Source organism: Microtus ochrogaster, chromosome 7, assembly GCF_000317375.1.
Source record: "Microtus ochrogaster isolate Prairie Vole_2 chromosome 7, MicOch1.0, whole genome shotgun sequence".
In the NCBI taxonomy this organism is placed as follows: Eukaryota; Metazoa; Chordata; class Mammalia; order Rodentia; family Cricetidae; genus Microtus; species Microtus ochrogaster.
The window spans coordinates 31460713-31472525 of NC_022014.1; the positions used below are offsets into that span (position 1 = coordinate 31460713).

General features: G+C 46.3%; 1 protein-coding gene across 1 annotated transcript in view; it reads right to left on the minus strand.

Annotated features, from left to right (window-relative positions):
• Myh13 (myosin heavy chain 13) overlaps window positions 1-10025 on the minus strand; it is a 132165-nt gene extending 122140 nt beyond the window's left edge. Inside the window, exons 1-9 of the mRNA XM_026780064.1 lie at window positions 9822-10025; window positions 8066-8209; window positions 7828-7984; window positions 6472-6499; window positions 6272-6383; window positions 5116-5208; window positions 1462-1525; window positions 1264-1362; window positions 1061-1164 (exon numbers count right to left, since the gene is read on the minus strand). Of these exons, the coding sequence (XP_026635865.1) occupies window positions 1061-1164; window positions 1264-1362; window positions 1462-1525; window positions 5116-5208; window positions 6272-6383; window positions 6472-6499; window positions 7828-7984; window positions 8066-8209; window positions 9822-10025 (1005 nt within the window). The remainder of the gene's footprint in view (window positions 1-1060; window positions 1165-1263; window positions 1363-1461; window positions 1526-5115; window positions 5209-6271; window positions 6384-6471; window positions 6500-7827; window positions 7985-8065; window positions 8210-9821) is intronic.
• Window positions 10026-11813: the final 1788 nt, after the last annotated feature.

Genomic DNA, 11813 nt, shown 5'->3' on the forward strand with positions numbered 1-11813 from the left:
TTTAGGCTGACTTAGGTAGCGTAGTCTAGGGAGCGCTTAAAGTACATGGGCATATGAGTGCTAAGAGCATGGCACTCTGTAGAAAGGATGTGAGTGTCAGAGGATCCGAGATGAAAGGATTGTCGGGAAACTAATTTGCCACAGACACTGAGGGACGGCGTAGAGAGCCTTCCTCTGGGGTAGGAGCATCAGTTGTGAACCTGACTCTTGAAGACTGGGGAAACCATCACCTTTGGTTTGTTTGATTATGAAAAAATTTCTACTTGTCTCAGGCAATCCGTGTTACCTGGAAACATCACAAAATAAAGGTAAAGGTGGCAGGTGCTAGATGTGCCCTGATGAAGGACAAGACTCATTTCCATAGCTTTTGAAGTTTCTGTGAGGGTGGGGTCAGCAAAAATGGAGACAGACTCCACTCCTGGTTGGGTCCACTTGGGTTTAAACATGTTTGCATTTCCTTGTATCCTCAGGAAAGCTGTGTCTTTTCTTTAAAGATTCTTCCAAGAGTCAGCTTCCTATACCCATGTCAAAGACACTTTTAATACGTCAATAATGAAAGTAAAGTTCATTGTCTCTGTGATGGGACAGTTCTCAACACATTTAGTTATTACTGTTATGATAGTTAGATCTGCAGAGAATCCCCAGAGATAGAAGGCTACCTGTCTGCCCTGTGTGCTGAAGAGGTAGTGAGTCTGGGGTGAAGGCAGAAGGGAAAACGGAACAGTCACTGCAGGGTAGAGGGGTTTGTTTTCTTTTGTTTTGCTGTTTTATACTTTTCTGCAGGCTGAAAATTTCTGAATAAGGTTCACAAGCATTATAAATGCAAAAAGGAGATTTGAATCAAAATGGCAGAGAATAGAACTGGAAGCCTGTAGCTTTGTAGAACTTTATAGATTCCCATTTTGAAGTATTGTGGTGTGGGCTTGGGACAATCTGTAAGTCTAATCAGCTAGTATCTCTGGATCCTCATTTGATCTCCATTTTCTAGTGAGCACATTATGATGCCTCTCAGACCATGAACACTGTAATGCTCTATGCAAACAAATAAGCACATGCTTACATCAGTTGCCAACAGTTCCTCGCTGTCATCAATGCTGGCTACTGTGACCTCTCCTTGGCTCACGAAGGGGAAGTCGAAGGGGTTGGTTGAAATCAGAAGCAAGTCTGTGAAAGACAAAGACTTTAACTCCTCAGGCAGCACTCAGTCTGGGTACTGTTCCCACTGCTGATAGAGAAGCTATGAACAGCATCTCCAGAGCTTACCAATTAGTTCTGGCTTCTTGTTTGACATGATTTGGTAAAAAATGTGGTAACTTCTTTCACTGGATAACTGGAATGTCACTCTGGATTTTTCCAGGAGATCTAAAGTATCAACAACAACAATAGCAAAAGCAATGAGATTGCAGGTTCCTAAGTTATGCCTTTAGCTAAGCATTATTTTTGTACATTGTGTGGACTCACAGGTTTCAATGTCCGCTGATGCTAGCTTCCCTGTGGCTCCAAAGTGTATCCGAATGAACTTCCCCTGTGCAACAGCAGGTTGACAAACAAGTTATTTTATTTATGCTGCCTCTGATCCTCTGAGAGGTGGGTAGGAAGTGGGTAGGGGTGTGGGGTTGGGACTGATGCCAGAAGCAAAGCCACTGCCTTGCCCTCTGCGTCCCTGACACCCATGTCCCCAGGTTGTGTCTTCCAAGGCTGTGAGCATCTTTCCCAAAGTGCTGATCCTGTTCCTGTATCTCTGGGGAAACCCACAGGCTCACTTTCTGACTTCCCTGCTTAGGATCACACCAGTCTTGATTGCCTCCTTGCTCTCATACCTGGCTTCTCACACTCTTCCTAACATGTTAGAATTTATAGATGTCTGTCTGATTTCTGTTTTACCTCTGGAGGCTACTTCCAAGATTTCTCACAGTTTTACATGCTGTTCCCTAACAGAAAATCCATCTTCCAGGCCCAGTCGCAGGCTAGCCTTCCTGGCTCCCAAATGAACAACTCAGAGTCTGTGCTATTCCCTTTTTTGATCTCTCTCTCTCTCTCTCTCTCTCTCTCTCTCTCTCTCTCTCTCACACACACACACACACACACACACACACACACACACACACACACTATATACCAAATGTGACATAAACAAAATATTTATGTATTATTTATATGACAATTTATGAAATTATATATATGTACAATTTACAATGATAGCATGTACACACAATCCATATACTTCTTTCTTGCATCGTCTACTTAATTGATCCTGTACTGCACTGCGAGTGAATTTGAGGGCAAAAGTCTTGGCATATTTGTTTCCTTATACAGCATGGAATGTGTTCAATCCTCAAAAGTTTCTCAGTCTATGAAAAGTTAGAGAACTCTTCAGTATTCAGTAACTTAATGGGGGACAATATCAGTCACCCGTTAGCTTATAAATGTCTGGATGGTAGAAAGTAAACAGATATGATTGTGAGTCTGAATCAGGACCAAGTGAGAAACCTCATGGCTAAGTGGGTGTACCCAGGCAGAGTTCCCAACGGCAGTGTCTTTACTTAAGGTCAACACAACAACTGACTTGATTCAGGTGTGTATGACACATATAACAGACACTCACATCCCCCACCAGAGGGGAAGGGGCTTAGCTGTCTACCCAGGAAGACAGGTGTGCATGGGGCAGTGAGCTGAGTTCAAAGGGTATAGCCAAAAAAGGAAGAGTCAGGGATCAATGCCACAGTCTCTGACAGATGCACCCACTTCTGTGGGATAGCCCTTCTGTATGCTGTGAATATATGTTGCTTTCATTGGTTGACAATAAAAGCCTATAACAAGGCAGAATATAGCTAGGTGGGAAAGCCAAACTGAATACTGAGAGAGAGAGGGTGGAGTTGAGGGAGACCCCAGCAGTCACCCAAAATGCAAGATGCCAGAAGACTGGTAAAAGCCACAACCATGTGACAATACTTAGTTGAATAGAAATGGGTTAATTTAGAAGTAAGAGCTAAGGAAGTGAACGATAGCTTGGCTGGGTATACCAATGATAGCCTTTGCTGGAGAGGTTGTGGAGAAAGGGGTACACTCATCCTTTGCTGGTGGGAATGCAAACTTGTGCAACCCACTCTGGAAAGCAGTGTGGCGGTTCCTCAGGAAATTCGGGATCAACCTACTCCTGGACCCAGCAATACCACTCTTGGGAATATACCCAAGAGAGGCCCCATCATACAACAAAAGTATATGCTCAACTATGTTCATAGCAGCATTGTTCGTAATAGCCAGAACCTGGAAACAACCTAGATGCCCTTCAATAGAAGAATGGATGAAGAAAGTATGGAATATATACATATTAGAGTACTACTCAGCAGTAAAAAACAAGGACTTCTTGAAGTTTGCGTACAAATGGATGGAAATAGAAAACACTATCCTGAGTGAGGTAAGCCAGACCCAAAAAGAGGAACATGGGATGTACTCACTCATATTTGGTTTCTAGCCATAATTAAAGGACATTGAGCTTATAATTCGCAATCCTAGAGAAGCTAAGTAAGAAGGTGAATCCAAAGACAAACATATAGGCATCCCCCTGAATATTAACCTTCATCAGGCGATGAAAGGAGACAGAGACAGAGACCCAAATTGGAGCACCTGACAGAAATCTCAAGGTCCAAATCAGGAGCAGAAGGAGGGGGAGCACCAGCAAGGAACTTAGGACCGCGAGGGGTACACCCACACTCTGAGACAATGGGGATGTTCGTTCGGGAATTCACCAAGGCCAGCTGGCCTGAGTCTGAAAAAGCATGGGATAAAACCGGACTTGCTGAACATAGCGGACAATGAGGACTACTGAGAACTCAAGAACAATGGCAATGGGTTTTTGATCCTACTGCACATGCTGGCTTTGGGGGGGCCTGGGCAGTTTGGATGCTCAACTTACTAAAACCTGGATGGAGGTGGGAGGTCCTTGGACTTCCCACAGGTCAGGGAACCCTGATGGCTCTTCAAGCTGATGAAGGAGAGGGACTTGATCGGGGGAGGGGGAGGGAAATGGGAGGCGGTGGTGGGGAGGAGGCAGAAATCCTCAATAAATAAATAAATTTAAAAAAAAGAAGTAAGAGCTAGTTAGTAGTAAGCCTGAGTATAGGTCAAACATTCTGTAATTAATATTAAGCCTCTGAGTGATTGTTTAGAAGCAGCTGTAGAACGGGGTGGGACCGTGAAACCTCCATTTACAACCCACTTTCTGGTCGGTACCCATTTGGTCTCTGTGGGAAGATTATGAGATGTGAGCTTGAGGCTGCCCAGCTAGGGAAGTGTGTGGGATGCTTGTATTTCTCCCAGCTTCACCTCTGAGCCCTTGTTCCCCTGGCCAAGGAAGTTACATGGAGGAACCAATGTTTACTTATTTGTCAGCATGGAAGTAAATACCACTTTGGTTGAGCTAATCTCAAGTAAAATTCTGGAGGATGGAATCTATCCTTCAGTATTGACAATACCAAGTTGTTCTCTGTTTCTAGTCTCCTCTCCTACCTTCACTAGCTGCCCCTCCTCCCAGGGTCTCCTGGCTTGCAGGAGGTCAAGTTTGCTAATTTGGGTTATTTTAAGGGTCCTGTGGCTAAGTCAATCAACTTTTGCTTTTAAAAGTGTTTCTGAATCCTAGGCATGACTCTGCTTGTCTATCACCCCAGCACTGAGGGTCAGAGACAGGCTGATCCTGAGAGATTACTGGCCAGGAGCCTAGCTAAAAAGGAAAGGTTCTGGTTCAATAAGAGGCTCTGTTTTGAGGCAATAAGAAAGAAAGGCAACAGAGAAGACAACACCCTGCTATTGTCGGACACACACACACACAGAGATTAAAAAGTAAGTTCCTCCACCCATAGAGATCACTTTAGCCTAAATGATTTCTCCTAGCCTGTCGCTGTGACTCAGTGTGTTGTGAAGGGGTCTTCGAAGGTGAAGGACAGACAGTGAAATCTTCCCTTTGCCTGGAAAATAAACCAGCACCTTCATAATTCCACTTACACCGATTGATCTGAATTGCAGACTGAGGCTCAGTATATCTAGCAAATTTTCGAGTCTAGCATTTAAGGGATGGGTACAATTGGACAGGGAGTTGAAAACTGATCTGGGTCTTACAAATCTGGAGGAATTGTCGTTCCTCACAGTCTTGGCATTTCCAAAGGCCTCCAGCAGGGGGTTGGCTTGGATGATCTGATCCTCCAGGGTTCCCTAGTAACAAGCGAAGAGGGAAAGTTGAGGACTTCAGGCTTTCTTCTTGGATGGGTGTTTGGTCACTGGAAACTGTTGGGTGACCTGGGCAGAGTCTGGGGAGGGATGTCACCCGACTAGTGGTCAGAACTGGGGTGTGGACAGCCCACTTGGGTAGTCTCAGTGGGCTGAGACTTTTATTAGGGTAGCATTGTGGTGACCTGGCTGTGGCAGATTCTAGACTCCCCCCCCCCCCCCAGGTCCACATAGCGCCAATCCTTGCCATGTTCCCCATGCGACTGTGATTTAGGCAGAGATATGTAACTTGAGCTTCAGCTAGTTTCTTGGCACAAACCTTCTGAAACTCTTGGGGTCTCTGAAGTGGTGTAATGTGATGTGATCTGCTGTGGTCTGATCTGGTGTGTGTGGTGACTGGGAGCTGAAGCCTCAGCTCCATTCAAGGCTTTTGTATGTTTAGAGGGTTGGGGATTTAGGGGGCAAGTATGAAGACTGACTGGCCACTGATAGCTAACTAATGGAACCTGTGTAAGAATCCCCTAACCAAAGGAGTTCGGAAAGCTTCTAGACTGGTGAATCCGGTGTTGGGGAGGACTTGCCGGGAGAAGGCATGCTGAGAAAGGGCGTGGAAACTCCAGACTCCTCTTCCTGTACAGTACTCTGTGCACCTCTTCCCTCTCAACCAATAAATGTAGGGGACATAGTCCCTGAGTTCTGTGAGCCACTGCAGCAGCAGAAGAGATTGCAGGGACTCTTCACTTAAAAGAAGTTGGTTAGATGTGCATACAGGTAATGTGAACTGGGGCTTGTGAGCCTGAGACCTTAACATGTCAGGTGTGATGCTATGTCTCTGAAGCTAGTGTCAGAATTAAACTGAGTTGTCAGATCCTGGTGGGCCTTTTCATTGAATTGCACAATACTCCAGTTACAGAAAAATGTCTGGGGACAAACAAGACCATCCCAGTGGGCTATCTCTGCTGTGTGTACCTTCTTCATATCCTTGGCATTCACCTAATATTTGAGACACGTTGATTCCAACAAGTCTTTGGTGTGCAGTACCCCTCACCTGCATTTTGCCCGGCTGCTGCTCTTTCTTCTTGTCTCCGGTGACTGCAATGGTGGCAAAGTACTGGATGACACGCTTGGTGTTCACAGTCTTGCCGGCCCCGGATTCTCCACTGTCAATTAAAAAGTAGTGGGATAAAAGAACGTGAAAGAGAAGGTACCCGGTTCAAAGCCATCGTGACGAGAACACAGGCTACTTACGTGATCAGGATGGACTGATTGTCTCGATCTAGAAACACAGAAACAAGCAAAACCAAACTCATAAGTAATAGGTGGGTTTAAGAACAAACAACCCAGTAAGGACTCTGAGAATACACCTTTGCCGTTTCCTAGGGGCTGTGGAGTAGGCTTGTCTAATCATTGTGGGAGAGTCTTGCAGATTCCCTGAAAGTGGGATGCTTGAGCAATGAACCCCACAGTGTAAAGGCTACCTATCTATGTCTGTAGATCTGAAACCCTTGCTGGGATGTTCTCCTATTTCTTTTAACGAGGGAAGCAAGCTTTGGGTCCTGAACTATTGGGAGGCCATAACTTTTAGCTGATTGAATGTCATCTCAATTTTTTGGTCTTGATTTTCTACTTGCACAAAGTAAGACTGATTTTTCCATTTATGAAAGCGTGTGAACAGAATTATGGCACACTAAAATCCATATATTGAAGTCCTAACCTCAGACTGTGGCCTCATTTGGAAATAAAATGTAAATGAGATTCGGGATAGTCTTAAAGATGAGGTAGACTGGAACAGGCTGAGGCCTGACCCACAACACGAGCCTCTGTAGTGTAGGAACAAGTGAAGGCATGCCCACAGGGAGAACACCAGGGAAAGATGAAGGCAGAGAGCAAGAAGATGTCCTACGAGCCACTCAACACCAAAGATGGCCTATGAACCACAGCCCTCGAATACATTGTCTCTTGTATCCTTATAAATAAGTTTTCCACTAAAATACCCAGCCTGTGACATTCTGTCACAGTGGCCTCAACAAGCTAATACAAATGATGACATGTATCTTCCCTCGTGTAAATTCAATTAATACAAAGGAAAGAAATTGACAAAGAAATGGCAAGGACTGTAAAGGTGCCATTTGATCACTAGGGGTTTTCTGATCGTGACTGCCCACTTCCTGTATCTGTAGTCAATCAAGTCAGGTGAAGGTGGAGCAGACGTGTGCCCAGAGGCCTAGGGGTGTGGCAGTGTTACCACGTGTCTACGTCTCGGGAAGGATCAGAGGAGCGAGCTGTACCTCTCGAACTTGGCATTCCTTAAGTGGTTGGTGGTTAGTATGTACCCATAAAAGGGCAAATCGGGAGGTATGAGGTAGCAGTGTCCTTGTGTCCCACAATCCCCCCGAATAAGTACATTTGGAATGCCTCATCTAGGACCCCTGGCTTTGCCCTGCACAGTGACTACTGTGATAAAAGGTGCCATGTCCTTGGTCAGTCACCCCAAGTCTCTTGACACTCCCAAATTCACACCGAACACTGTGTTGTTCAAATGAACGAGGTCCGCAAAGGGCCCAATAATGGTTTACAGTCATTTGAATCCAAGGGCTCACTCACCCGTCAGCATGAACTGGTAGGCATTGTCAGAGATGGAGAAGATGTGGGGCGGGGCCTCCTGGCGCTTTTTGCCTCGGTAGGCCGCCACCACCTCGGGGTTGTACACCGGCAGCCACTTGTAGGGGTTGACGGTGACACAGAAGAGGCCTGAATAGGTCTGTGGGAAATTCAAAAGATGTTGGATCTTGTTTTTCCTCAGATAAAGAAGTGAAACAGAAAGAGATCAAAAGGCTCTCACGTAGATCATCCAGGCTGCGTATCGCTCTTTGAGGTTGTACAGCACGGCGGGCTCGTGCAGGTGGGTCATCATGGCCATGTCCTCGATCTTGTCAAACTTAGGGGGGTTCATGGGGAATACCTGGTCACTGTTCAGAGTGAGTTCCTGGGTAGAACAAGGAAAAGCAAGTGATGGATGTAGAGCCAATGACCTGTGCTCTTTTGGGGCAGGTGGTGTAGTGGGATACAGCACCGTCATCATGGAATTGCTATAGCAACTTAATGGATCATTTCCATGCTCAGAGATAACCTGGCAGTAACATTCCTTAGTTAATCTGTTTCTGGTCTGGGTCCCCAAGCGTCCTGGCATTGTGTGTGCCAGAAAAGGGCATCAGATGTATAAAGCTAAAGAGCAGTTTGGCCCTCAGAATTGCCAGATCGGGCTTAAGATAGTTGAAAAGAAAAAAAAAGTTGTCTTGATTTAACCTGTTGCTCTGAATGCTGTAACAAGACAAAGATTAGAAAGAACTTTTCTCCCGAGTTCTGTGCTTTCCCTTCTCAATACCCTGCATATGTAGGCTTTTTTGGAATATCTTCATTAAAGTTGTCTCGAGAAAGAAACCCCCGGAGCCTTGCTCAGTGCCCCATCTCATGCCCCATTTCTTTTCTCCCGTTTCTTCAGAGCTCTGATAATTGCTTCTCTCTCTCTGCTGTCATGGTGAAGCATTTAGACAGGTATGATGGTTTGTGGCTGAGAAGTATTTGGAGGTAATTATTGAATTTCACCTCTTCATGTTACTCCCACCTTTGCTTCCTGCTAAAGCATATAATTGGTTCTCCGCTTCGTTCTCGGGGGACACAGAAAGTAGGGCAGAAGAAAGACCCACAAATGTTTGCTACCTTCGATTCTCCTAAAACCGAAGTTCTCAGTAGAGCTTTGAGATTAAGGGAAGGAGGCTTGCTGGTGGGGGCTAAAGTTCACAAGGAAGGGAGGCCTTCTTTCTCAACACCTGAGCCTATAGAGAGACACCCACGATAGCCCACGGGGGCAGAGAAGGTCTCTGCATTCTGACGCTTTAGGGACTGCCACTCGTGTCTTGGTAGGTTCACCAGAATGGCAGTGTGTCTAGGGTGACTCTCTGTAAGGTTGTGAAAATGGGGCCCAGTTCTGAAGGTGGGGGGACTCCAAGAATGACTGAAGATGGGTTTTTATTTCCCATAGTTCAGTGAAAAGGAGCTAGAATAAGAGGTTAAGGTTGATGATAAAAAATGTAAACAGTGCCTTCATTTGAAACAGTGTTCCTCCCTGACATCCACCCCTCACACTAGATGGTAAACCAGGCAAGTGGATACCACGGCTGGCATCGATTGGCAAGAGACTGCCGCGAGGGCAGAGATCTGACAAGTCCAACAAGGTTTGAACTCAAGAGTGGATTGTGATGACCCACTCCAAACCAATGAGGGCCCTGAGCCTGCGCTGTCAGAGTCCTACAGCCTAGAGCTTGTATGGACTTGGCCCAGCAGGCGACAGTCAGTATCACTTTCTTCTTTAAATAGACCAATCTCTTTTCCACTAAGGCAAACACCACAAAACCCTTCCAGCCCAAATCCTTAAAGGGAAGAAGCAGAAGCCAAGGAGTGGTGATGGCAGGCAGCCTATCTCACTCTTCCACCACAGAATGGCCAAACGTAAGTTTTGTTCTCTCTCCAGAAGGTTCTGGACCAGCATGCAATCTCTAGTAGTCTGCTCCCAAGGAAAGTGAGGATGCTACACTTACCCGGTCGTCTAGGGTCTTGACAATGACTTTGTCGTTTTCCCTGCTCTGGATCATGCCCTTCACATACATTTCTTTCTCGTCCACAGCAAAGCAGGCTTTCTTAGAGTCGAATGGGCGGTTCTGATCCTCAATCCTCTCCTTCTCTGGTTTTCGGAGGTAGGGAGCAGCTTCTCCAAAAATGGCCATCTCGGCGTCTGTACTCATGACTGCTGGGGCCTGAGGAGGCAGGGGGACTGGTGAGGCTTGGGTTTGCATAAGTACTCTGCCCACCCTCCACCCCGATATTGCTATTCAATGGAGTGAAGGGAGATTCAAAGCCTCTTGTTGCTTTTTTTTTTTTTTTTTGGTTTTTCGAGACAGGGTTTCTTTTTTTTTTCCCCTCTGAGGAAATTTATTGGTTCAATTTTTTTTAATTTATTTATTTATTGAGGATTTCTGCCTCCTCCCTGCCACCGCCTCCCATTTCCCTCCCCCTCCCCCGATTAAGTCCCTCTCCCTCATCAGCTTGAAGAGCCATCAGGGTTCCCTGACCTGTGGGAAGTCCAAGGACAGCCCACCTCCATCCAGGTTTAGTAAGTTGAGCATCCAAACCGCCCAGGCCCCCCCAAAGCCAGCACGTGCAGTAGGATCAAAAACCCATTGCCCTTGTTCTTGAGTTCTCTGTAGTCCTCATTGTCCGCTATGTTCAGCAAGTCCGGTTTTATCCCATGCTTTTTCAGACTCAGGCCAGCTGGCCTTGGTGAATTCCCGAAAGAACATCCCCATTGTCTCAGAATGTGAGTGTACCCCTCGTGGTCCTGAGTTCCTTGCTCGTGCTCCCCCTCCTTCTGCTCCTGATTTGGACCTTGAGATTTCTGTCCAGTGCTCCAATTTGGGTCTCTGTCTCTGTCGAGACAGGGTTTCTCTGTGGTTTTGGAGCCTGTCCTGGAACTAGCTCTTGTAGACCAGGCTGGTCTCGAACTCACAGAGAGAACAAAGCTATGTTTTGAGAGATCTGCAGGCCTTGGGAGGGCATCAAGCGGGCAAACTCGAGGCAGTCACGTAGTCGGTAAAGAAGGCTCCAGCAAGCACCCCCTCATGACTCATCTTGCTTGAGCCCTGTGACCTGAGTGCCATGCCCTTATGTAAATGTGGGAATAGAGCTTGGAATGCCGGTAATTCCTAAAAGAGAACTGGAACAGCTCAGAGTTAACACTAATTAGAACGTAAAGTGTCGTTTCACTTGTTTAGGTAACAGGATAATTAACAGAAGGCACGCTGGCCCAGTGCAAGCAGTTCAGACTTCAACAAGTATCAGACCCTCTAGGAACCAGTTGAAATAGATAACCGGACCCCAACTGTGTACTGTGGGATTTAGTGAGCTGAAAACTGATATTCCCAGCAGATTTTTGGGAGATGTGTCTGTTGTTAGTCCAGAATGTTCTCTCTGAGAGGCATTGTCACTTTGTCTTCTTGGTTTAAGCATTGCCCTCAAGCTATCAGGGCTTTTTCAGAAAACGTGCACTGTCAGGCCCAGCTGAAATGACTCAGGCAGAGCCTGCATTATACAGGATTCTCAGGGGAGTTCTAGACTTACAGAGAGAAGAATACTGGGCCGGAAACAGCTGTTTAAAGCTCACAGTGTAAAGCGCTTTCCGGTTGGAACAATGTTTAATAACACTCGTCTTACAACCCACTGCATAATGGGGGGGCACTCATAAGGCACCCCCACCCCATGTGTCATACTTTCCTATAGTCATCCCATCCCTTTGGCCTTTTCTCGCTAGGTGTGTATTTTCTCTGCTTTCAAGCTAGGAAACTCATCTTCACGTCCCAGCTGTGACCTTGTTCAAGCCAAGTTGCCTGGGCTCCTGCCTCATTTTATTTAAAATGAAGAAGCAACTCCTGTCTACCCCGTTCAGGCGTAGCCTGGACCCATGACCCTTGGCCCCCCCGTCTGCTTCCTTCCCTCTTCGCATCTCTTGTGTTTCCCACACACATCAACCTCCCTTT